The following is a 27,012-nucleotide window of genomic DNA, read 5'->3' as shown; positions in this document are numbered from 1 at the left end:
CATAATTACTTAAGAGAGAACACTCACACATATCTCACACATAACTTTATATGTAGAATGTTTATTTCAGTATCCAATCTGTCTTTTAGAAAGATTAATTTAGCAAAGGAACACTTCAATACTTAAAAGATAGAACTTGAAAGATAAGAAAGTACAAGATTTTAGTGAACACTGTATTTAGTCTAGGATTAATACAGATTGGGAACTGCAAAAGGGACATTCTCATATACCCATGCTTGATATTTGCTGAAATTCACGGGTTGTTATTTTCCTCTCTCTGAATTCTATCAGTGGCTTGTGTTGTAAATATTGCTGCTTGCCGTTTATTTTATTCTAGCCCAAAATGTGTCCTTAAATTTTCGAGAACGTAAAGTCGTTTCTATACTTCTGTCACAGAACTACCCTACTTCCATCATAAATACAAAGCATGTGGTTTATGTTATTTGTGAGAAAGTTTCTTTTCACAGTTCTTATAAATGCTTTTTCTTTTTTTTTCCTGCCCCATCCAATGACCCATCGTTGACACCAACATGATACCACCATCACTATTATGAAATTAGAACGCGAATGCACCAGTGACTTAGAGTGCCCTAATGAAAAAGCCTGCATAAATCTGCAATGTCTGGACCCGTGCGCGTTGCGCGGTGCCTGTGGAATAAATGCCCTTTGCCGAGTGGTTCTACATAAGCCCCGATGCTCGTGTCCACAGTGTTATATCGGTATGCCTCATACGGCTTGTCATCCAGATCTTAAATGTGATAGACTAAGTCCCAGACCTGCACCGAACATTGATTGTTCCCACGACAGCGACTGTCCTGAGAGCCTTTCATGCCACTCTCAGACAGGCGAGTGCCGCGATCCGTGTTTAAGTTCTCAATACAGTTGCGAAGTTAACAAGAGATGTCAGGTGCGAAATCACAGACCCATGTGTGTCTGTAAACACGGCTTCGTCGTCAATGAACTCGGAGAATTAACATGTGCACCTGACACGCTGACTTGCGCGAGAGATTTTGACTGTCCGTCAAATGCCGCGTGCGTCAATGGAAAATGTCAGAATCCCTGTAACGTACGAAAGAAAAAACCATGTCCAGACGATAAAACTTGCGATGTTCTGGACCATCGTCCTGTGTGCATTTGCACCCAAAACTGCAATCCTTCCCTCTCCATTTGCCTGCGAGACAGTGGCTGCTCTCCAGACTTGGCGTGCCGCAACTATCGCTGTGTGGATCCATGCAGAAACTCCACCTGTCCGGCTGATGCCCCCTGTTACGTGGAGGAGCACAAGCCTATCTGCAAGTTCTGTCCCCCCGGCTTTGTGCCAGATACTAAATATGGATGCATGAAAGGTAAACACCATTTCTCAGCACCAATCTATCTCAATCTTATCGTGATTTCGTATGCATACCAATTTCTACAATGCCTTCGCCTTACACAAAACATACGTTTGCTAGTTTTCAGGTGTGTTCTAACATTCAGACAGCAAAATTTACTTTTTCATTTACTTTTACTTACTAATTAATAATAGTTTGGTTTAAAGTACCAATAGAGAATGTTATGACTTATGAATATGTAAAATGTTTACTTCAAATGATCAGTTAACAATTTTGTTGTCTGGATGCTATGATTGCAGATTCCAAGCCATGGACATATTTCCCATACCTAAAAATCCTGTATTATTATGGTATTATTATACCGTTTTCCTCTTCCTTACAGCTCAAGGATTTTTTCCATTACATCTGTCTCTGTAAAAATCTAATAATTATATTTCTGATTATTAGCCCATGTCATTTTGTATGTGCATGCTAACTTTGATAAAATAGAATTTGTAGAAATCTGTTATCTAGTTTAATCCAAACTGCTTTAATAATTTAACTGATTACCAATTACCCATGTTTCTATAAATTTTATATCTGCAATATAATAATTTATATTACATTCAACGACCATGTTAATTTATCAATGGAAGGTATATTGGGAACTTTCCAAAAACTATTTTTCCAGGTAAAAGGTATATCTTGATGAATTCTGTATTATGTTTTTATATAAGATTTCTTCAATTTTACTTCCTTGTCTTTAGCTGAAAATTAATGGTCAACATTTTCGCAGAGTATGTATATAAAAAATATTCATATGTTTAGGAAAATAAATATCATTATTTTTGGTAGAGAAAATATCACAGAATTTACTATGATACGAAATATCATAGCATGCTTTACTTATGTAGATCGTATCTTATTTAATAAACTTGCTGCATTAATGCTATTTGCATGTTTGCTAATGCTTATGTGCATGACTTTGTTGTAAATTGTAAATATATAACACAACAATTTCAAGCAGTTTAATCTTGTTTATTTTTAATGAAATACGAAACATATACTATATCTTTTTTGATAAAACATCGTTTGATAAGTTATTGAATGAAAAAAAGAAATTTGTTCAAATATTGTTTAAAAATAAACAAGTAATTAAATCATCGATTCAAAGTATCATACATTTAGCACAAAAATCACTATATATTTTATATACTTCAAAAAAATAATGCACCATCAATATTATTAGTTATGAATTTTTTATGTGTAGACACATTATTTTTTATGCATTATCAAATCTAAGGAATGTTTATGGTTTGAAGGTTTTAATGACAAATATAATACTTCGTGATCAGAATTTGAAGGCTCTTTTCGAATTATTTAATATAGATTAGTGCTACCAAAATTGTATTTCATTATTTCTTACTTTCTCTCTCTTTCTCTCTCTTTCTCTCATTCTCTTCGATCAAATATTCTATTTAACTATTAAGATTATATTTCTCTTTCTATTTTTATAATCAGTATAATACTTTTTATAAATACATTATTAAATTTATTGTCTTCTTTCGAGATATATTTTAATATCAATTTTGGAAAGCATTAGTTTAAATTGTTACATATAGAAATGCGGTTTATCATTACAAGTGTTACCTAACTTGTTATGATTTCGTTAGATCTCAAATGCTCAACACATGGTGATTGTCCTGCCCAGTTGGCTTGTATAGATCAACAGTGTTTAAATCCATGCACTCTTGGCAATCCTTGTGATTTTGTTGAAGTTTGTCATGTTCATGAACATAGACCAGTTTGCATTAAAGGTATGTTATTAGCGTAATTTACCATTACTTTCAAATACTGTTTTAATTAATAACGTTTTTAATTCTTGCAGATGAAGATATAAATCAAGATTGTCCTTATTGTCCTCCTGGTATGCAATGTGATACAACTACAAAAACGTGTGTAAAAGGTTCGTATTTCATCGAGTTGTATACTTTGTATATCATCATACATTTGACTTTATTTTTACAGCAAATTTGTTAGCTGTAAATATGTATATATTGTGATTATTTACGAAATGATTTAAAACATAATGAAGCTTTATACATAGCACAGATCATTTAATCACTTTACTGGAAATTTGAACAAAAATGATGTAAAATCTGATCTCTTTAAATTTTTGTTATTAACTATATTACTTTTTAAATTTATGTACTCTCTTTAATACTATTATGTGTGCACATATACATACACACATATATATATAGTTAATTTCCGTCACGTGCTGAATCACTAAAAGAGCATTTCACTCTTTACTACAAGCAAAGCAATAAAAAAATCTTTTCATTTTATGTCTTTATCTCATGCACATCTTGGGGCTATATGGGCTTTCTCACTCTTTCTTTAGCGATTTGCACTAGCGACAAAGATTGTCCCCTGACAGAGGCATGCATTGGAAATATTTGCCAAGAACCGTGTCTAGTTCGGAATCCGTGCGTAGAACACGCAGTATGCATCAATACAAATCATGGAACAGATTGCAGTTGTGAAGAAGATTATCATGGAGATGGATTTAAACAATGTGATTTAGGTAATAATAATATAAATATAAGAATAAATATAGGAATATATATTTTAACAACAAAAAATTATCTCGATCATTCGTATTCTCAATTCTTCGTATTTTTTAGTGAGCGAGGGTAAAAATATATGCCATTATAATGAGGATTGTCCTCCAAATAAATATTGTGACAGATTAAATAGGGAATGCATTAATCCATGTTTGGAATTGAGTTGTGGTGAAAATGCAAAATGTTATACTGAAAATCATGAAGCACAATGTAAATGTCTATCAGGATATGAGGGAAGACCAGATATTGGATGTAAAGAAATATCAACTAATCCATGTATTCCTAATCCATGTGGTTTGGATGCTATGTGTGAAAATGATAATGGAAATCCTATATGTTTCTGTCCAAAGGGTCTAACTGGCAATCCTTTTGAAGAATGTAGTATGTATTCGATTTGGCATTTATTTTATAACTGAATCTTTTATACACAATGCAATTATTGGATTTCCTGTGTATTAAAGACAATGTTGTAATAAAATATAATATTTTAGTTCCAGAAGGAGATCAATGTCAGAAAAATTCGTGCGGTGAAAATTCAGGTTGTCGAGTTGTAAATGGTCAAATTAAATGCTTCTGCTTACCAGGATACGAAGGAGATCCACCACATTTGCCTTGTGCACTTTCTAAAAATCCATGTGAATCATCTCCATGTGGCCTGAATACTCAATGTACTGTTTTAAGTAGCGGGTTTGCAAAATGTACTTGTTTACCTGGTTTTATTGAAAGTCCTAACACAATCAGAGGATGTATACCAAAATCTAGTGTGTGCGAACTTAATCCATGTGGTTTTGGAGCAGTGTGCAATGCAACTAAAACACCACCTTGTTATTGTCCCGATTTTACTGTAGGAAATCCTTATAAAAATTGTTCAGGTAATAAATTTAATATTAATTTATTATTATTTTAATACTGTTTATATACAGATCGTAATATGTTATAATTCTAATTTCAATTGTAATTTTTTTGCTATTATTTTATAAGATTATTAGAATAATACAAAGGTAGGCATGGACCTGAAATATGACATTAATAATTTTATTTATTCTTCTTCAGTTCAACCAATGGATACATATGACCCATGTTTAGACACACCATGCGGTAAAAACTCTATTTGTACGAATAACAATGGTGTAGCAAAATGTACTTGTGTATCATCATATATCGGAAATCCATATGTGGAGGATTGTCGATCAGAGTGTATTTCTAATCAAGACTGTCCCGATCATTTGGCTTGTTTCAATCAACACTGTAGTGATCCTTGTCCTGGTGTTTGTGGTTCAAATGCACATTGTGAAGTATCTGATCACATCCCTGTATGTTCTTGTTTACCTGGCTATAGTGGAGATCCTTTCCGTTCTTGTAAAATAGAAAAGTTTCGTAAGTATATAAAATATATGTATAGATTTAATTTGACTTGTAATTTTCTTTGAAACTCATAATATATATATCCTTTTTTTAAATATTAAATTTATGAAAATTTATTAATACCTTTATTTACAGCTATTCCATCTCAAAATCCATGTTTACCATCACCATGTGGGCCCCACAGTATTTGTCGTATTATGAACGATCGAGCTGTTTGTTCTTGCAGTCCAGGTTATCAAGGTGTACCACCTTCTTGTCGACCAGAATGTCTTGTTAGCTCTGAATGTCCAGAACATCTTTCTTGTATTAACAAAAAGTGCAGTGATCCATGTCCAGGTTTATGCGGATTAAATGCTCTTTGCCAAGTTATAAAGCATAATCCATTGTGCACTTGTCCACCCGATTACATTGGCGATCCATTTATACAATGTAATAGAGAAGGTATATGTAGTGTCTTATTTCTAATCGAATGATATTAAAATTAAGAGTTTTTCGTGGGAGTTATCTAATAGAGTTTATTAATATAGTTCCAGGTCCAAAGAATCCTTGTTTACCATCACCTTGTGGACCGAATGCAGAGTGTCGTGTACAAGGCGATCATCCAGTATGCACTTGTATGAGTGGAATGTTTGGAGCACCACCAAATTGCAGACCTGAGTGTTTAATTCATCAAGATTGCCCTAATTCTTTGGCTTGTGTACAGAAGAAATGTTTGGATCCATGTGCTGGTTCTTGTGGATTAAATACAAATTGTACTGTGCAAAATCATCGTCCAATGTGTCTTTGTTACGAAGGTTACGAAGGAGATCCTTTCTCTGGTTGCAGTAAAGGTAAATAATTTAAATAACATCTTATTTCTCTGTTGGATTTTTATATTTTTATAACAATACACATTGTAGTTATCTTACCAATACCGTTACCATGCGACCCATCGCCTTGCGGTATGAATGCTATTTGTAAAGAAAGAAATGGAGTAGGCTCCTGTACATGTTTACCCGATTATACTGGAGATCCATACGAAGGATGTAGACCAGAATGTGTTCAAAATTCTGATTGTATACCTACCAAAGCTTGTATTAATAATAAGTGCAAGGATCCATGTTTTGGTGCATGTGGTTTAAATGCTCAGTGTCATGTCTATAATCATCAACCATCTTGTAGCTGTTTGTCTGGATACACAGGAGATCCATTAAAATCATGCCACGAATTCATTGGTATGTAATCGTGCCCAAATTAGATTACGAAAGATTATTAACTATTAATCATTTTTACTAAATATGTTATTATTTTTATGTAGACATTCCAATACCAGAAGAACCATGCAATCCATCTCCGTGTGGTCCTTATAGTAACTGTCGTGTGATAGATAATCATGCAGTATGCTCTTGTCAACCAGATTATGTCGGAAGTCCACCTTCGTGCCGACCTGAATGTGTAGTCAGTGCAGATTGCACTCAAAATACAGCTTGTATTGAACATAGATGCAAAGATCCGTGTGTGGGTACATGTGGATTAAATGCTAATTGTCAAGTAGTCAATCACAATCCAATTTGTAGCTGTACATCTGGTTACACAGGAGATCCATTTTTCGAATGTGTCGAAGAAGGTAACTTTTCAACTTTTGTATATATGTGCTCGTTATTCGAAATATAATAATTATTAAAATTTTATGAATAGCTAAATCACCAGAACAAAAACCGAGTGATAATCCTTGTATTCCTTCGCCATGTGGACCTAATTCTCAATGTCGTGTAATTGATGGATTCCCGGCATGTTCATGTCTACCAAACTATGTTGGTAGAGCACCAAACTGTCGTCCAGAATGTGTGATAAATGAAGGATGTCCTGGTAATTTAGCATGTCAAAATGAACAGTGTGTTGATCCTTGTCCTGGATCTTGTGGAGTTAATACCTATTGTAACGTTATTAAACATAATCCCATTTGTATTTGTAATGCTGGATACACAGGAGATCCGTTCACGGAATGTACTCATATTATTGAAAGTAAGTAATATTATATATTAAGACATTCTACCAAGAAAGTATTTCTATATTTTTATAATTACAGAACCAATTACAACTGAACAACCTCGTACACCTTGTAATCCATCACCTTGCGGTGCAAATGCTGTATGTAATGAAAGAAATGGAGCAGGATCATGTACATGTCTGCCTGAATATATCGGCGATCCATATATTGGTTGCAGACCAGAATGTGTAACAAACACTGACTGTGATCGTAGTAAAGCTTGTCTAAATAATAAGTGTGTAAATCCTTGTCTAAATACTTGTGGTGAAGAAGCTACTTGTAGAGTAGTCAATCATGCTCCAGCTTGCTCTTGTATATCGGGTTTTACTGGAGATCCATTTAGTCGTTGTACCCCAATAGAGACAACATCGCAGTTAACACCAACAAATCCTTGTGAGCCGTCACCTTGTGGTCCGAACAGTAATTGTAGAATTCATAATGGACATGCAGTATGTTTATGTCAACCAGGATTCATCGGAATTCCTCCTTCATGTCGTCCAGAATGCAGCGTCAGTTCTGAGTGTTCACAAAATAAAGCATGTATTGACAACAAATGTACAGATCCTTGTCCAGGAACATGTGGACAGAATACGAAATGCTTTACTGTAAATCATAATCCTATTTGTACCTGTGCTACTGGATACACAGGTGATCCATTCTCTGGATGTTTACTCATAGACGTAAAATCACCACCAAGTGTAGAAAATCCATGTGATCCGAATCCATGTGGACCAAATTCTCAGTGTAGGGTTATAGGATCACAACCGGCATGTTCATGTTTGTTGAACTTTATTGGACGTCCGCCAAACTGCAGGCCAGAATGTACAGATAACAGTGAATGTTATAATACTGCAGCTTGCATAAATCAGAGATGTACTAATCCATGTCCTGGAACATGTAGTGAACAAGCAATATGTAATGTTCAAAATCACGTACCAATATGCACCTGTCCGGATGGATACGAAGGTGATCCTACCCTAGGTTGTATATTACCTCCTTCTCCAAGTAAGTACAATAAGTAATAAATGAGTATTACGTAATTGTTTGCAACATATTTTACGATTAATTGTTTATATAGCTACAGGCAAAACTATAATAAATCCTTGTGTGCCAAATCCTTGTGGACCGAATGCACAATGTCGGGAAAGAAATAATGCAGGAGCATGTATTTGCCCATCTGATCTTATTGGCGATCCATACGACAACGTACAAGGTTGTCATAGAGAATGTGAATCTAATACAGATTGTGCGCCTCACTTGGCGTGTATTGGATTTAAATGTTCTGATCCATGTCCCAACACATGTGGTGTGTTGTCTGTATGCAATGTTCAAGCGCACGTTCCAGTTTGTACTTGTCCACCTGGTTACACAGGAGATCCATATTCAGCTTGTGAAATAGAACAAATACGTTAGTATATATTTAATTATTTTTTAAATGTTATTAATTAAAGCTTCAAAATATATAATAAGAAAATTTTGTTTCTTTTAGGAGCACCACCGATAGATCCATGTTCTCCATCACCATGTGGACCTAATAGTAAATGTCGGGAAATTAATAGTCAAGCTGTTTGCACATGTTTACCAGATTACAAGGGTATACCACCATCTTGCAGACCAGAATGTGTGGTCAACGCAGAATGTCCTCAACATCTTGCATGTGTAAACAATAAATGTGCCGATCCTTGCCCTAATAGCTGTGGATTAAAAGCACAATGTACCACGAAAAATCATAATCCAATCTGTATTTGTCCTGTTGGCTTTACTGGTGATCCGTTTACACTGTGTTCTTTTGGTAAGTAATAAAACAATCTGAATATACTACTTCGAATATATACTAATATATTTTATGTTCAAGATTATAAATACTTAAAATATTTAATATATTTTTCTTCAGATGAAAACAATAAACCACTTACTGAACGTCCACCATCTTGCACTCCATCTCCATGCGGACCGAATTCACTTTGTCAAATAATATCTGGAAGTCCAGCATGTTCTTGTCTTCCAAATTACATTGGCGTACCTCCAGAATGCCGTCCAGAATGTATTTTAAGTTCTGAATGTAAAAGTAATTTGGCATGCCTCAATCAAAGATGTCAAGATCCATGTCCAGGATCATGTGGTGTGAATGCACAATGTCATATACTCAATCATATACCAGTTTGTACATGTATTGAAGGTTTTACTGGTGATCCTTTCACACAATGTATTACTATACCACCAAGTATGTAATTTATTAATTTACATTATATTTCCAATACTTTATTTTTTATATTTATAAATTATATTTTCGTTATATTTTTTCAGCAACTGAGAAACCACAACTGGAATATCTTTGCAATAATTTACCATGTGGGTTAAATGCTATCTGCAGAAATAGTGAATGCGAATGTCTACCAGGATATTGTGGCAATCCATACGAAGGTTGTAGACCAGAATGTATTCTTAATTCGGAATGTCCACGTGATAAGACCTGTATCAGAAATAAATGCATTGATCCTTGTCCTGGAACATGTGGACAAAATGCTGAATGTGATGTTGTAAATCATATACCTGTTTGTTCTTGCATTGTCGGATATATTGGCGATCCTTTTGTTAATTGTCGTTTACAACCTCAAGGTATGTTATAAATATCAAGTATATCATTTGTTTATGTTAGGACAAATTGTTAGAACATGTGTTTTATAAACTCCAGTGCCAGAAGCTAAAACGAATCCATGCAGTCCATCACCTTGTGGACCAAATAGTCAATGTCGTAATATCGAAGATCACGCTGTATGTTCATGTCTAGAAGGTTACCTTGGTTCTCCACCTTCATGCAGACCAGAATGTTTAATTAGTTCAGAATGTCCACCAACTCGTGCTTGTGTCAATAAAAAGTGTACAGATCCATGTCTAGGATCCTGTGGTTTGAACGCAAGATGTGAAGTTATCAATCACTCACCGATTTGTAGTTGTCTGCCAGGACAAACGGGAGATCCATTCAAGAGCTGTTTTGTCCAATGTAATTAATCAATTATTTTATAGAAATCAATATCTTATTCTCGCTGATTGTATTAATTATTTACAAATTCAATATTTTTATTTTTATTTTTTTATAGACGTAGAACCTAAGGATACTGGAAATCCTTGTAATCCTTCACCATGTGGTCCAAATGCACAATGTCAAAATGTTAATGAAAATCCGTCATGTTCGTGTCTACCTTCGTATATAGGCACACCGCCATCGTGTCGTCCAGAATGTTTAATTAATCCAGATTGTCCAACCAATAAAGCATGTGTAAATACCAAATGCAAAGATCCCTGTCCAGGATCGTGTGGTGAAAATGCGGAGTGTATTGTAATAAATCATGCAGTGACTTGCTCGTGTATAACCGGCTATACAGGAAATCCATTTGTACAGTGTATCCTTCGTAAAGGTAAAGCAGATTATTTTTACCTAATGAAATAATGTTTTATTGTTAAATAATATCTCGTTTTATATTACAGAAGAAGAAATTAATCCATGTGTACCATCACCTTGCGGATCGAATGCAATTTGTCAACAACGTGAAAACACTGGTGCATGTATTTGTATTGAAGATTATCATGGTAATCCATACGAGGGTTGCCAACCTGAATGCATTCTTAGTTCAGATTGTCCAACGAATAAGGCATGCATACGTAATAAATGCAAAGATCCTTGCCCTGGTATATGTGGAATTCAAGCGCAATGTTCAGTCATCAATCACATTCCAACATGTACATGTGTACCGGGATATGTCGGAGATCCATTTGCAACTTGTATACTTCAATTAGAAACAACACTACCGTCTGTTCCTGATCTATGTTCTCCTTCGCCATGTGGACCAAATAGCTTATGTCGTGTAATCAACGAACAGGCTGTATGTACGTGCCAGACTTCCTTTATTGGAACACCTCCAAATTGCAAACCAGAATGTGTTGTTAATTCCGAATGCCCGTTGAATCGTGCGTGCTATAAGTACAAGTGTTCTGATCCATGTCCGGGAACATGTGGAGTGGGCGCAAATTGTAGAGTTATCAATCATAATCCTTTGTGCAGTTGTTCACAAGGAATGACTGGAGATCCATTTTCAAGATGTTATCAAGTATCAAGTAAGTAGAACGTTAAAGTTAATAACAATAATTCTATTATTAAATAAATATTTCGATTAATAATATCTATTAATTATTATTATTGAACAGTAGAATTACCGCCGCCTATTGGCGATCCATGTACACCAAATCCATGTGGCTTGTATTCCGAATGTAAGGTGGTCGATGATCGAGCAGCTTGTTCTTGTCAAAATAATTATATTGGACAGCCACCTAATTGCCGTCCAGAATGCGTTGTGAATACAGATTGTCCATCGAACCAAGCATGTATCTCTGAAAAGTGTAGAGATCCATGTGTTGGATCTTGCGGGCAAAATGCAGATTGCCGGGTTCAAAATCATATTCCTACCTGTTTGTGTCAATCAAGTTATACTGGAGATCCTTTCACATTATGCTCACCGATAACAGGTATGATAGAAATTTCTAATGATTAAATAGAAACAATAGTTTTCAATGTAATTATAGCTATGTTAATTAAAACTATTATTTTTTCAGTACAACCAAACATACCTGCTGATTTATGCAATCCATCACCTTGTGGACCCAATGCTGAATGTGACGCAGGTGTATGTACTTGTTTTGGAAACCATTTTGGAGATCCTTACGTATATTGCCGACCAGAATGCACTATGAATTCCGATTGTTCTCGTGTGAAAACCTGTATTAATCAACGTTGTGTCGATCCATGTCCTGGAACGTGTGGTACCAATGCTCAATGTAACGTTGTTAATCATATCCCAATGTGTAGTTGTTCTGCTGGAAATACTGGTGATCCATTTAGTTTCTGTCGGCCATATTTACCAGATGGTATGCATCAGTAACTATATTATAAAATGGGAAAAAAGAAATATCGCCATTTGATATTTAATATTGTATCTTGTTGCAGAAATGGGAAAACAAACTTGTTCACCATCACCTTGTGGACCAAATAGCATTTGTAAGATTGTCAACGATCACGCAGTTTGTTCTTGTCAGCCAAGTTTTATTGGTAGTCCTCCTTCGTGTCGACCTGAATGTGTTGTTAGTGCAGAGTGTCCTCTAACACAAGCATGTCTTAATGGAAAGTGCGAAGATCCATGTCCAGGAACATGTGGCCAGAATACAAAATGTCAAGTTGTTAATCATAATCCGATCTGCAGTTGTTCGGAAGGAAATACAGGGGATCCATTTAGCAGATGTTATCCTTTGCCAAGTAAGTTTCTATCCATTTTATATTCGTGTTTATTTTCTTCGATTATTATTTTCAATACTATAATAAATAATTTCTTTACTTTCATTTTCTATAGGTATACCACCGCCGCCTACAAATCCTTGCTTGCCATCACCTTGTGGTCCGAATGCTGAGTGCCATGTGCGAGGTGAAAGTCCAGCGTGTTCGTGTTTGCTGAATTACATCGGTATACCACCAAATTGTAGACCAGAATGTACTATCAATCCGGAATGCCCAGCTCACTTGGCGTGTATACAACAAAAGTGTCGTGATCCATGTGTTGGTTTGTGTGGTGTAAATGCTCAGTGTTCTGTGGTTAATCATCACGCGGTTTGTACGTGTGTAGCTGGTTTCTCTGGAAATGCATTCAGCGTTTGTGAACCTGTTCTCAAGGGTAAGTCTATATATAATTTTTACATAACGCTTGTATTGCTGTTTAATAACAAAGTAAACTGGGTGAAATATTATCTTCAAAACATATAATAATAAGAAAAATATACTAAATACTATAAATTTACACTATAAAACTGAAATATTGAATTATTTTTCATATAAACAACATTAGGAAATATTTTTTAGTCATATATTTCAAAAGATATATTGCTTTTTATAACAACAATATAAAGTGGATAATATTTTACCAATTTTATCTAATTTTCAACAGGTAAGTGCTTTGCTTATGTTCGCAATAGGAATTTGCAATGAATAATTGTGATAAAAAACAATTTATCGAAAATTCTCAAGAATAAAAAAGAGAATATGAATCTTTAAAATGCCATATTAATAATAACAGCGATGACAAATTAATTTAACTATGATATTCATAGTGAAGCTTTTAATGCACAGATCTGAAAATCGAAAAGTTTGTGCAATCCCCACAGTCCTTGCGATTAATCAATCAATATATAATATTTCGCACGTTTTATTTGAACTGCACTTACACAATATGAATAAACATGAAATATGATATGATAAATAATGGTGGCGGGGCCTAGAAACATTAGGCTCTTAGATGCACTCATCCCTTATGAACCCCCATAACAAAAAATTACATGCCCATAAGTGTTCTCCATAACTATAAGATCAACATCGCCCTCATTGACAATTTCCGATAGAGCGTACTGATAAAAAGCCACAATTTTAAGATACTTCCCGGATGCACTTCCCTTATTATAACACTACTATATATACCCTGATATAACTATATAGGTACCCTATATGAATTGACCCTGAAAAATTATAATACACAACAAATAATACAATATATTTTCATATTTATAATATATAAACATATGACTTCTTTAAAAGACAATCATAATCTTTAATTATCATCATAAACCAAATATAAGTTAATCCTGACCCACGCTTGATGTATTAACCACAAGCGATAAAACTACAGAGCTTACTAAAAATTGAACACCAAATAATTAATTGATTACTGACCCATATGAAGCTACCAAATGAAATATAATTAGATTTAATTTTTTGCTTCTTCAATATTGCCAATAGCTAAGGAAATGCACAGCTGAATTAAATATTAAAACAATCACGTTACCAGTGCCTTCCTTATTCAACGCCATTTTGCACAAGCTTCAAACATGTTCACGTTGCTTGTTTCATTTAAATTTACGTAAAGTTTCTCTTTCCCATAGACACCCCATTAGATATCAGGAAACCATGTGAGCCCTCCCCATGTGGCGCTAATGCAATTTGTCGTGAGAACAACGGCGCCGGCTCATGTTCCTGTTTACCGGACTACTTAGGTGACCCTTACCAAGGATGTAGACCCGAATGTACACAAAATTCCGATTGCCCCTCTACAATGGCCTGTATGACCCTGAAATGCAGAGACCCGTGCCCAGGAACCTGTGGATCAAATGCCAAATGCTACCCCATTAATCATCTGCCCACTTGTACTTGTAATCCAGGATATACCGGCGATCCATTCAGGCACTGTACTTTAGATATCACCCGTAAGCAATATTTCCTTCAGTCCGTAGTCTTTAAGAAGACAATTTTTAACCATAAACACACATCGTTTACCTTCAACATAATTTACTCCATATTAGGAGTAAAGAAATTTTTTATCGCAATACTTATGCTTCTTACACATTGTAGTTTGAATGGATTCATTTTTCTTTGATGATTATAATCCATGTCTTATTACAAAAGTATAAGAAGCATTGTCAAGAGAAATGAAATTTAAAAGAATCAGTCAGATTTTTATTTAGTAATTTCATCTATAATTGACGATTTACTATGTTTTCTATATAGCCAGCCTGTCAGAATCAAACCCATGCAGTCCATCACCTTGCGGATCAAACAGCAAATGCAGAAACATAAATGATCATGCTGTATGTACCTGCCTCCCGAATTATATTGGCACCCCACCTAACTGCCGCCCAGAATGTATTGTGAACAGTGAATGTTCTAAGGAATTAGCATGCATTAATCAAAAATGTGCATCTCCGTGCACAGATACTTGTGGAATCAATACTCAATGCAGAGTTATCAATCACAGTCCCATTTGTAGTTGTAATTCTGGTTATACTGGAGATCCTTTTACCAAATGTTTCCCTGCTCCATGTAAGAACCAATGTTTGATGACTGAATCTTATATTAAGCAGTTACATTTAAAAAAGGACAAATTTAATATCGATATTATTACTACACTTAAACTTTCAGTCCAACTTCCACGAGATGAAATTATACCAAAAGAGCCTTGCATACCTTCTCCTTGTGGAATATATGCAGAATGCAGAAATATTGGTGGTACAGCATCCTGTTCGTGTTTACCAAATTACATTGGAGCCCCACCCAATTGTAGACCGGAATGCCGTGTAAATTTCGACTGTCCCAAGAATCTAGCTTGCATTAAAGAAAAGTGCAAAGATCCTTGTTTAGGATCTTGTGATATTACTTCTCTTTGTAATGTTTATAATCACATATCAATATGTGTCTGTCCTGAAGGATTTACTGGAGATCCTTTTAATAACTGTTATCCTAGTCCAACAATACCACCAAGTAAGAATTATATTAAAAAGTATAACTTAATAATGCTTATAGCAATGTTTGTATGGATATTAGTTCAAATTCTAAATGTAGAGCACATTATTATGCAATTGCAGCAGAACTCAGTATCACAGATCTTTGCGCGACAACAATATGTGGACCAAATACGCAATGTAGTGATGGTATTTGCAAATGTTTAGCAGAATATCAAGGTGACCCTTATATTGGTTGTCGCCCCGAATGTACTTTAAATACTGATTGTCCACAAAATCGAGCTTGCATACGTAATAAATGCGTCGATCCATGTCCAGGAGTTTGTGGTCAAAATGCACAGTGTATTGCATATAATCATATTCCTATGTGTAGTTGTCCATCTGGTATGACCGGAAATGCTTTCGTGCGTTGTCTTGTCCTTGAAGGTATAGTACTTCAAATCTTCTTCATACTAACTCAATATTCACATAATCACTTTTCTTTTAAGTGTAAATATTATTACAATTGATAAAAATTATCCCATAAAATGAAAATAGATCCTGTAAAGCAGAACCCTTGTGTGCCTTCACCTTGTGGGCCAAATAGTATTTGTCGTGAAATAAGAGAACAGGCTGTTTGCTCTTGTGTATCGGGATTTCTTGGTGCACCACCTGCTTGCAGACCAGAGTGTACTATTAGTTCTGATTGTCAACTTACAGAAGCTTGCAGTAATCAAAAATGTATCAATCCTTGTCTTGGTTCGTGTGGCTTTAAAGCCATATGTCATGTGATCAATCACAACCCTCTTTGTAGTTGTCCACCAGAAATGACTGGTGATCCATTTGTACAATGTCTTATAAAACGTAAGACTTTATCTGATACTTTCCTTTTCATAACTAAATACAAATTAGAGAGACATATATTTGAAATTGTCAATGATGTTCCAACAATCATATTTTTTCTTTAGCACCTGAACCTGTAATACCAGAAAATCCGTGTCAACCATCTCCTTGTGGTGCTAATTCTGTATGTCAAGTAATAAACGATGCACCTTCTTGTGCGTGTCTATCAGAATATATAGGCTCTCCACCTAATTGTAGACCAGAATGTATCAGTAATAGCGAATGCCGAAGTAATTTAGCATGCATGGGACGTAAATGCAAAGATCCTTGTATCAAATCTTGTGGCATAAATGCAGAGTGTCGTGTAGTTAGTCATACACCAATGTGTATTTGTCCTGTCGATTATACAGGCGATCCATTTATTCAGTGTATGAAAAATACACGTAAGTTTTTTATTAAATCAATTCTTCCTATAATTTCTTCTTTTTTGTTATCAAATTAAGAAATCTTTCATTCCATATTTATTTTTGGATGATCCATATTTTCAATTGATCTTCATTTTGCAGTTATTACAACTGAATTATCACCGTGCGAACCATCACCTTGTAGTTACAATGCTATTTGTACAGAACGAAACAGTGTAGGTGCTTGTTCTTGTTTACCAAATTATATTGGTAATCCCTATGAAGGTTGTCGACCAGAATGTATAGTTGATACAGATTGTGCATCTAGTCTCACTTGTATACAATCAAAATGTCAGAATCCTTGTCCAGGCACTTGTGGTCAAAATGCTGAATGTCAAGTGATTAATCATCATCCTTCTTGTTCTTGTATCTCTGGATATACTGGAAATCCTTTCCAATATTGCGCCAAATTTGGTAAATACTTTTCTTAAATTAATATTTCTGTTAATTGTAAACGTGTTGCAAGGCATAGTACCTTTCATTTCCATTTTTATAGATCAAGAAATAGAATACAAAGATCCATGTAATCCATCACCTTGTGGACCAAATAGTCGCTGCCGTTCTGTCAATAAACAAGGAATATGCTCTTGTTTACCAGAATATATTGGTAACCCTCCAAATTGTCGCCCTCAGTGTGTCATAAATTCAGAATGTCCGTCAAATCGTGCCTGCATGAATCAAAAGTGTATAGACCCTTGTTTGAATGCTTGTGGTACAGCAGCTACATGTACTGTCATCAATCATAGTCCAATTTGTGCTTGTCAACAAGGTTTTACTGGAGAACCATTCACAAGATGTTTCTCCTTACCACGTAAGAAATACAGATTAAAATTGTTAATAATCGATTTTACGACAATAGAAATATTTCTTAAGTTACATCATTTTCATCCTTTGTTGAATTATTTATTGATTTTTTAGAATCTTTACCATCACCTATACACGAACCTGACCCATGTTTGCCATCTCCATGTGGCCCATACGCAGAATGTCGTGTTATTAATGGAGGCCCTTCTTGTCAATGTTCTCCTACTTATATCGGAAGTCCTCCTAATTGTAGACCAGAATGTACAGTGAATTCAGATTGCTCTAGTAACAAAGCTTGTATTAAACAACGTTGTGTTGATCCTTGCTTAGGTTCTTGTGGAATAGGAACTCAATGTACAGTTGTGAATCACATTCCAATGTGTACATGTCTTCAAGATTATACAGGAGATCCATTTTCGAATTGTTATCCTTCTCCAGCACCTTGTAAGAATATTATATATTTTTTCCATTTCTACGAATACAGATAGTATAATGGATCAACATTATTGCAATAAATTGATTTTTCAGTACCGTCACCAGAAAAAGATCCATGTAATCCATCACCTTGTGGACCAAATGCTTTATGTAATGAGGGTATATGCATTTGTTTGGCAAATTATCAAGGAAATCCCTATATAAGTTGTCGTCCAGAATGTGTTCTCAATAGTGATTGTCCTATTACGAGTGCATGTGTCCGAAATAAATGTATAGATCCTTGTCCGGGGATATGTGGACGAAATGCTATTTGTAATACTTTTAATCACATTCCTATTTGCAGTTGTCCATCTAAAATGAGTGGTAATGCATTCATATCATGCGATTTTATCAAAGGTATGATATATATGAAGATAGATAATTTTATGAAAGTTTCTTTATCTTCATTAACATACTTTGTATTTCATTAGAACCAGCACTATTAAATCCATGTAGTCCATCTCCATGTGGTCCTAATAGTCAATGTAGACCTATGAATGGTCAAGCAGTGTGTTCTTGCGTGCCAGGTTATCTTGGAAGTCCACCTACATGTAGACCTGAATGTACCGTTAGTTCAGATTGTGCAAGAAATCAAGCATGTAGTAATCAGAAGTGCATTGATCCATGCGCTGGAACCTGTGGTCTTAATGTATATTGTCAAGTTATTAATCACAATCCTGTTTGTAATTGCCCTCCAGCTTATACGGGTGATCCATTTACTAGATGTGAACCAATTAGTAAGAATTTAATTTTACATTAAAAACGATAATCGTTTGATTAAAGAACAAAGATAACATTTTTTAATATATAATATATATAATTACAAACATATTACAATTAAGTACAAAGTTCTTTAATGAAGATGATCGTCGATAATAAGAACAAAATAAGAAATAGTATCATACTCTTTTCTACTTTATTAGTTACTTCTCCGTTACCTCAAGAAGATCTATGCCCAGAATGTCAGTGTGGCCCTAATTCTCTATATCAAACAATTAATGGTAAATCTTCTTGTGCTTGTCAACCTGGTTTCATTGGGTCTCCACCTAATTGTAGACCAGAATGCGTGAGCAATAGCGAATGTGCTAGTCACTTGGCTTGTGTTAGTCGTAAATGTCACGATCCTTGTCAGGATTTCTGTGGCTCAAATACCGAGTGTCGTGTTGTTAGTCACACTGCTATGTGCGCTTGTCAGATTGGATATACAGGTGATCCGTTTACAGAATGCATACAAAAACGACGTAAGAATTTAAAAAAAGATATATTTAAATTATTTATTTTTATATATAGTCTTTTTCAAAAATGTTAATCATATATATAATTTCTTCTCTATTTAGCTGATATTGAACCTGAAACATTATCCCCGTGTTTACCATCACCTTGTGGTTCCAACGCTATATGTAAAGAACAAAATGGAATAGGATCTTGTTCATGTGTAATAAACTATATCGGAAATCCTTACGAAGGTTGTCGTCCAGAGTGTACGATAAATTCGGATTGTCCATCCAATTTAGCTTGCATAAGATCTAAATGTCAAAATCCTTGTCCTGGTACCTGTGGTCAAAACTCTGAGTGTAGTGTTATAAGTCATTTACCAAGCTGTACTTGTATATCTGGATTTACAGGAGATCCCTTTAATTATTGTCATCCACAGTCACCACCTTGTAAGTTTCTTAAATTAATATTCTTTCATTTATATTAATATAACTTTTCTTATATATTTGACAAATTTTTAATAACTTGATATCATTTTAGTAATTGTTGCTAAAGAACCATGTAATCCCTCTCCTTGTGGACCCAATAGTCAGTGCCGTGTGATAAACAATCAAGCTGTCTGTTCTTGTCTTCCTGAGTATGTTGGTAGTCCACCAGGTTGTAGACCAGAATGTGTGTTAAGTTCAGAGTGCTCTCTAAATCGAGCATGTAAAAATAAAAAATGCGTGGATCCCTGTATCGGTACTTGTGGTGTTAATACAATTTGTAAGATTGTGAGTCATAGTCCAATTTGCGCTTGTAAAATCGATTTTACTGGTGATCCTTTCACCGTATGTTTCCCTATGCCAAGTAAGATTATAGTTTTTTTCATTATATTTTATATAAATTAGATTTAATTATTAATCAGTAAATATATCACAGATGTTGATAGAAAAGCCATACTTCATTTATAAATTGTGATTATTATATATGTTCGTATATAAAAAAGTAGTATGGTTTTTCTATTTTTTAAAATAGTAAATTCATAAGAGATCTTTTCAGAGAATCCAATTGTAATGACACCAATACAAAATCCTTGCGTGCCATCTCCGTGTGGTCCATATTCGGAATGCCGTGATATTGGAGGTTTTCCATCTTGTGCATGCTTAGTAAATTATATAGGCAGTCCACCCAATTGTAAACCAGAATGCACGATTAACTCCGAATGTACTAGTGATAGAGCATGCATACAAGAAAAATGTAGAGATCCTTGTCCTGGTTCATGTGGATTAGGTGCAGTTTGTGATGTGATCAATTATACGCCAGTTTGTACTTGTCCTAATGGTTTCACAGGTGATCCATTTAATAATTGTCAACCAGTGTCAAGCAAACGTAAGAATTTTTATTTTTCTGTTACATTTCATTGTTATAAATTAGTGGAACGCATAGTTTTATTTTAAAACGGTTGATACAATTTGTATTAATTATAATCTATAGCAATTGAGGATACGCAAGCTGACCTTTGTAATCCTACACCTTGTGGAACAAATGCAGAATGCAATAATGGTCTATGTACCTGTTTATTGGAATATCAAGGAGATCCATATACGCTCTGTAGACCTGAATGTGTTCTTAATAATGACTGTTCTTTTGATAAAGCTTGCATTCGTAATAAATGTATGGATCCATGTCCTGGTACATGTGGACAGAATGCAATATGTAATGTATACAATCATATACCTATGTGTAGTTGTCCAGAAAGAATGTCAGGAAATGCTTTCGTACTTTGTTCAGTTATGTTAGGTATGTTTTAATACTATTTTATTGTATATAATCTCTTTTTATATATACTTTTCTGAAGAGATTTTCTAATTATTTGATATATATTCTATAGATATTGAGAAGGATCCTTGCAAACCTTCGCCTTGTGGTCCAAATAGTCAATGTCGAATTATAAATAACCAAGCAGTATGTTCATGTGTCCAAGGATATTTAGGAAGTCCACCATCATGCAGACCCGAATGTGTTCTTAGTTCAGATTGTTCCCGTAATTTGGCATGCAATAATCAAAAATGTATAGATCCCTGTCTTGGTAGTTGTGGCATAAGAACAAAATGTCAAGTTATCAATCACAATCCTATATGTAGTTGTCTATCAGGGCACACAGGAGATCCATTTTCAAAATGCAGTCCAATTAGTAAGAGAGAATTATTCCTTTATATCAAAATATTTTTATTAGTATATTCGAAGATTTCTAATTTATTTAAATATTTGATATATTTGTTTCGGAACAGTTGAAGAACCATTACCAGTACCGACTAATCCATGTCAATCGGCAGTTTGTGGTCCAAATTCTCAATGTCAGGTTGTGAACGATTTACCTTCCTGTTCTTGTCTTCCCGAATTTATCAGTTCGCCGCCAAATTGTAGACCTGAATGTATCAGTAATAGTGAATGTAGCAACAATCTTGCTTGTATTAATCAAAAATGCAAAGATCCTTGTCCAGGTTCTTGTGGTTCAAATGCAGATTGTCGTGTTGTGAGTCACACTCCTATGTGTGTTTGTCATAATGGATATATTGGTGATCCATTCACACAGTGTGTCTTTAAAGAACGTAAGAAATTTTAAATATTCATCCTATAAAATATCACTTTTGGTAAATCTAATTGTTATATATTTTAATGAGTTTACAATCTTTTCCTGTAGCTTCATTGAATGATCAAGTTACTCCTTGCACACCATCACCATGTGGATCAAACGCTATTTGCAAAGAACAAAATGGTGCAGGTTCTTGTACTTGTTTGTCAGAGTATATTGGAAATCCATATGAAGGTTGTCGTCCAGAATGTATTCTCAATTCAGATTGTACCTCTAATCTTGCATGTATTAAAACAAAATGTCAGAATCCTTGCCTTGGAACATGCGGTCAGAATACAATATGCAACGTAATTAATCATTTACCTACGTGTATATGTATTCTTGGATATACAGGAAATCCATTCCAATATTGTACTCCTGTTTTACAAATTGGTAATGTAAATTTATCAATTCATAAATGTTTTAACCTTTTATTTGTATAATATTAAGATGTTATCATGTAAATAATTTTATATATATCATGAATTTATAAAATTATTTTTACCAATTTCAATTTTTCATAAATAGATTTCTCTTGTAAATAAAAGGTTAAATCAGTATTATAATTCCGATAAAAAAAAATTAAAAATAACTTGGAACAATTGAAACAATATTACCTTATACTTTCCTATATCGATAGATTCGGTTAAAAAAGAACCTTGTAAGCCATCTCCATGCGGTCCTAACAGTCAGTGTCGTGTAATAAACGATCAAGCAGTTTGTTCTTGTTTATTGGAATATGTTGGAACTCCTCCAGGATGTCGCCCAGAATGTGTTATGAATTCGGAATGTCCATTTAACAGAGCTTGTGTAAATCAAAAATGTGTAGATCCATGTCTAAAACTTTGTGGTACAAATACAAATTGTATGGCTTTAAATCATAGTCCAATTTGTACGTGCAAACAAGGATATACAGGAGATCCTTTCACAAAATGTTTCCTTTTATCAAGTAAGACACATTTCGTATTAGATATTTTTTATTCTATTTCTATCAGTATAATATCATTACTATTTTTAGCACCGTCCATCAATCCACCATCGCCAAAGAATCCATGTCTACCGTCCCCTTGTGGACCATATGCACAATGTCGCGAAATTGGTGGTATTCCTTCATGCTCTTGCCTTTCTAATTACATTGGTAGTCCACCAAATTGTAGACCCGAATGTACTATTCATTCTGATTGTGCCAGTGATAAAGCTTGTATCAATGAGAAATGTCAGGATCCTTGTCTCGGATCTTGCGGTATTTCAGCCCTTTGTTCAGTTATCAATCATACACCTTCTTGTTCGTGCCCAAATGATTATACCGGGGATCCATTCAGTAATTGTTATTTCAAACGTAAGCTATTTATTATTCCTATATTTATTATTATAAAAAATAAATGTGTTATGATAAGTACTTCAATTATAGCTGAAGAGAAACCACAATTAGAAACAGACCCTTGTTCTTCATCACCTTGTGGTCCAAATGCAATTTGTACCGATGGAAAATGTAAATGTTTACCTGAATATCAAGGAAATCCATATATTGGTTGTAAACCCGAATGCATACTTAATGCAGACTGTGATATATCCAAAGCATGTGTACGAAACAAGTGTATAGATCCTTGCCCGGGTACTTGTGGTAAAAATGCACAATGTAATATTTACAATCACATGCCTATATGTAATTGTCTTCCTGGTACGACTGGAAATGCATTTGTTTCTTGTCATGTAATCACAGGTATAAATCAATTTATCAATGAATATTGGATACATATTATTTATTTCTAATATATTTATAATAATATGAACACATTATAGGCTCGGAGGATCCTTGCAATCCATCTCCATGTGGAGCAAATAGTCATTGTCGTATAATAAATAACCAACCGGTTTGTTCCTGCATTAGTAATTATATTGGAATGCCTCCATCATGTAGACCAGAATGTATCGTTAGTTCAGATTGTACTAAAGATCGAGCTTGTAGTAATCAGAAATGCATAAATCCATGTCCTGGAACATGCGGAATAAAAGCAACATGTCAAGTAATAAATCATAATCCAATTTGTAGTTGCCTTCAAGGTTTCATTGGTGATCCTTTCGTAAGATGTGAACCAAAACGTAAGATTATTATTTGACCTTATTTAGCTCGATCAATTTTGAACGCTTTTAATATTTACACGTATTTAAATTATTTCAGCTGAAATACCAGATAAACCTATAAATCCATGTCAACCATCGCCCTGTGGACCTAATGCATTATGTAATGTAGTTAATGATTCTCCTTCGTGTTCTTGTTTGCCTGATTTCGTTGGAGTTCCACCCATGTGTAAACCCGAATGTATCAGTAATAACGAATGTGCCAATCATTTGGCGTGTATTAATTTAAAATGCAAAGATCCTTGTCCTGGTTCATGTGGTGTGAGCGCAGAATGTCGTGTTGTTAGTCACACAGCAATGTGTGTCTGTCTTGTTGGTTATACAGGAGATCCTTTTATTCAATGTGTTGAAAAACAACGTAAGAAAATAGTCGTAGTTATCAACTAGCTATTTTATTTATTGAAAGAATTGTTTCGTTATTTCATCTTCCTAAATATTTCAGTTGATGTGCCATCTGTCACAGCCACTCCTTGTGTACCATCGCCATGTGGATCAAACGCAATTTGCAAAGAACAATCAGGAGTAGGTTCTTGTACTTGTTTACCAGATTACATAGGTAATCCTTATGAAGGCTGCCGTCCAGAATGTGTAATGAATTCTGACTGTCCACCTACTCTTTCTTGCATTGGATCCAAATGTCGAAACCCTTGCCCTGGTGCATGTGGAATTAATGCTGAGTGTCAAGTTGTTAATCATTTGCCATCATGTTCTTGTTTCTCTGGTTATACCGGTCAACCTTATGAATTCTGTTTTTTGATACAAAATGGTAACAATATACCTTTAAATGATTGGCCACATTCTATTTCCAAATGATAAATATTCTTACAATTTTATCCTTCTTATTTAGAACCAGAGAAACCATCAAATCCTTGTTCTCCATCACCTTGTGGACCAAACAGTCAATGTAGAGTTATTAATGATCAAGCAGTTTGTTCTTGTTTACCTGAATATGTTGGTAGTCCACCAGGATGTCGACCAGAATGTGTTGGTAGTTCTGAATGTCCTTTGCAACAAGCATGTGTGAATCAGAAATGTATTAATCCATGTCCAGGTCCATGTGGTTTAAATACTGACTGTAATGTCATTCATCATAGCCCTATATGTGCCTGCAAACAAATGTTTACAGGAGATCCATTTACCCAATGTTTCCCGATGCAAAGTAAGCCAACTTTTTACAAGTTCATGGAAAGTTATTAACTACATATATATACTTATCTCTTAATTTTTTACAGAACCCATTCTTACACCAATGCCTGTTTTAAATCCATGTATCCCTTCACCTTGTGGACCGAATTCTGAATGTCGTGATATTGGTAATTTACCATCATGCTCTTGTATGCAAGATTATATCGGCAGCCCACCAAATTGTCGTGCTGAATGCACTATTCACTCAGACTGTTCGACTGATAAAGCTTGTATCAGACAAAAATGTAAAGATCCTTGTCCAGGATCATGTGGGAGTAATGCAGAATGTAGCGTTTTTAATCATATTCCAGCATGTAGTTGTTTACATGGATTTACTGGAGATCCATATACCAATTGTTATCAAAAGATTACACCATGTAAGGATAATTTGATATTATTATTTATCAAACAAAATTAATTAATTCAATTGTATTTCTATAGTATATTTTAATATTTTTCGTTATAGCATATGAGCAATCTCCTGAGGATAAATGCAATCCTTCACCATGCGGAGCAAACGCAAAATGTGACGATGGTGTCTGCTCATGTTTATCTGAATTTAGTGGTAATCCTTATATAGCGTGTCGTCCAGAATGTGTTTTAAATACAGATTGTCCTACGGATAAAGCATGTGTACGCAACAAATGTGTCAATCCTTGTATTGGTACATGTGGACAAAATGCTATTTGTACGGTTTTCAATCACATTCCTATGTGCAGTTGTGCACCTAAAACAAGTGGAAATGCTTTTGTTATCTGCCTACCTATTAAAGGTAGATTTCTCTTTACATTTCTCTATCGATCGAAAAAACTATATGTCCATTTGCTAATACGTACAATATCTTACATTTTTAGAACCTACAGTATCAGATAATCCATGTAACCCATCACCGTGTGGTCCAAATAGTTATTGTAGAACAATAAATGCACAAGCAGTTTGTTCTTGTATTGCTGGATATAAAGGAAGTCCACCATCATGTCGACCCGAGTGTATTGTTAGTTCTGATTGTGATAAAGATAAAGCTTGCAGTAATTTGCAATGTATTAATCCTTGCATAGGTACATGCGGGCTTGGTGCACAATGTCGTGTTGTAAATCATAATCCCATTTGTAGTTGTCTTCCAAATTTATCTGGTGATCCATTCGTAAGATGCGATCCAATATGTAAGATATTTTTACATTTCATTGTATTAATTAGTAAAGAAATAATGATAAGGAAATTACTAGTACAGTATTATATATGTTTTAGTGGAGACAGTTTTCATAAATCCATGCAAACCATCCCCATGTGGTCTGAATGCTTTATGTCAAGTAATAAATAATTCTTCATCATGTGCCTGCATGGAAGAATATTTAGGATCTCCACCAAATTGTCGTCCTGAATGCATTAGCAATGCTGAATGCTCTAGTCGATTAGCTTGCATAAATCAGAAATGTAAAGATCCTTGCCCTGGTTCTTGTGGACCAAATGCAGAATGTCGAGTTGTAAGTCATACACCAATGTGTGCTTGTTCTGAAGGTTATACTGGAGATCCTTTCATAGAATGTAACATACAACCACGTAAGAAATCGATATTTTATCACGATTTTTATAGTATTTACATCAGTATATATAATTTTATAGACAA

General features: G+C 34.6%; 1 protein-coding gene across 2 annotated transcripts in view; it reads left to right on the top strand.

Annotated features, from left to right (window-relative positions):
- The window catches only part of LOC127068077 (uncharacterized), an 85,396-nt gene that overhangs the window by 24,069 nt on the left and 34,315 nt on the right, over positions 1-27,012 (top strand). For both annotated transcript variants that reach the window (XM_051003730.1, XM_051003729.1), the window contains exons 41-94: positions 561-1,346; positions 2,984-3,127; positions 3,199-3,276; positions 3,715-3,897; positions 3,998-4,318; positions 4,429-4,809; positions 4,991-5,314; positions 5,438-5,743; positions 5,830-6,132; positions 6,202-6,516; positions 6,600-6,908; positions 6,980-7,306; positions 7,371-8,336; positions 8,410-8,739; positions 8,821-9,123; positions 9,226-9,555; positions 9,639-9,950; positions 10,027-10,335; positions 10,433-10,750; positions 10,821-11,447; positions 11,538-11,855; positions 11,943-12,254; positions 12,334-12,639; positions 12,734-13,051; positions 14,310-14,630; positions 14,932-15,243; positions 15,343-15,681; positions 15,786-16,088; positions 16,200-16,505; positions 16,610-16,927; positions 17,051-17,362; positions 17,445-17,759; positions 17,867-18,196; positions 18,281-18,583; positions 18,658-18,963; positions 19,150-19,467; positions 19,564-19,890; positions 19,982-20,290; positions 20,483-20,812; positions 20,918-21,223; positions 21,315-21,617; positions 21,715-22,035; positions 22,128-22,451; positions 22,699-23,007; positions 23,077-23,397; positions 23,470-23,781; positions 23,862-24,161; positions 24,241-24,558; positions 24,643-24,966; positions 25,048-25,359; positions 25,433-25,762; positions 25,852-26,157; positions 26,240-26,548; positions 26,634-26,945. In XM_051003730.1, the coding sequence (XP_050859687.1) occupies positions 561-1,346; positions 2,984-3,127; positions 3,199-3,276; positions 3,715-3,897; positions 3,998-4,318; positions 4,429-4,809; positions 4,991-5,314; positions 5,438-5,743; positions 5,830-6,132; positions 6,202-6,516; positions 6,600-6,908; positions 6,980-7,306; positions 7,371-8,336; positions 8,410-8,739; positions 8,821-9,123; positions 9,226-9,555; positions 9,639-9,950; positions 10,027-10,335; positions 10,433-10,750; positions 10,821-11,447; positions 11,538-11,855; positions 11,943-12,254; positions 12,334-12,639; positions 12,734-13,051; positions 14,310-14,630; positions 14,932-15,243; positions 15,343-15,681; positions 15,786-16,088; positions 16,200-16,505; positions 16,610-16,927; positions 17,051-17,362; positions 17,445-17,759; positions 17,867-18,196; positions 18,281-18,583; positions 18,658-18,963; positions 19,150-19,467; positions 19,564-19,890; positions 19,982-20,290; positions 20,483-20,812; positions 20,918-21,223; positions 21,315-21,617; positions 21,715-22,035; positions 22,128-22,451; positions 22,699-23,007; positions 23,077-23,397; positions 23,470-23,781; positions 23,862-24,161; positions 24,241-24,558; positions 24,643-24,966; positions 25,048-25,359; positions 25,433-25,762; positions 25,852-26,157; positions 26,240-26,548; positions 26,634-26,945 (17,982 nt within the window). The remainder of the gene's footprint in view (positions 1-560; positions 1,347-2,983; positions 3,128-3,198; positions 3,277-3,714; positions 3,898-3,997; positions 4,319-4,428; positions 4,810-4,990; positions 5,315-5,437; positions 5,744-5,829; positions 6,133-6,201; positions 6,517-6,599; positions 6,909-6,979; positions 7,307-7,370; positions 8,337-8,409; positions 8,740-8,820; positions 9,124-9,225; positions 9,556-9,638; positions 9,951-10,026; positions 10,336-10,432; positions 10,751-10,820; positions 11,448-11,537; positions 11,856-11,942; positions 12,255-12,333; positions 12,640-12,733; positions 13,052-14,309; positions 14,631-14,931; positions 15,244-15,342; positions 15,682-15,785; positions 16,089-16,199; positions 16,506-16,609; positions 16,928-17,050; positions 17,363-17,444; positions 17,760-17,866; positions 18,197-18,280; positions 18,584-18,657; positions 18,964-19,149; positions 19,468-19,563; positions 19,891-19,981; positions 20,291-20,482; positions 20,813-20,917; positions 21,224-21,314; positions 21,618-21,714; positions 22,036-22,127; positions 22,452-22,698; positions 23,008-23,076; positions 23,398-23,469; positions 23,782-23,861; positions 24,162-24,240; positions 24,559-24,642; positions 24,967-25,047; positions 25,360-25,432; positions 25,763-25,851; positions 26,158-26,239; positions 26,549-26,633; positions 26,946-27,012) is intronic.

Source organism: Vespula vulgaris, chromosome 12 (assembly GCF_905475345.1).
Source record: "Vespula vulgaris chromosome 12, iyVesVulg1.1, whole genome shotgun sequence".
In the NCBI taxonomy this organism is placed as follows: domain Eukaryota; kingdom Metazoa; phylum Arthropoda; class Insecta; order Hymenoptera; family Vespidae; genus Vespula; species Vespula vulgaris.
The sequence above is the reverse complement of the archived record's forward strand: the minus strand, read 5'-3'. Positions and strand labels throughout refer to the sequence as shown.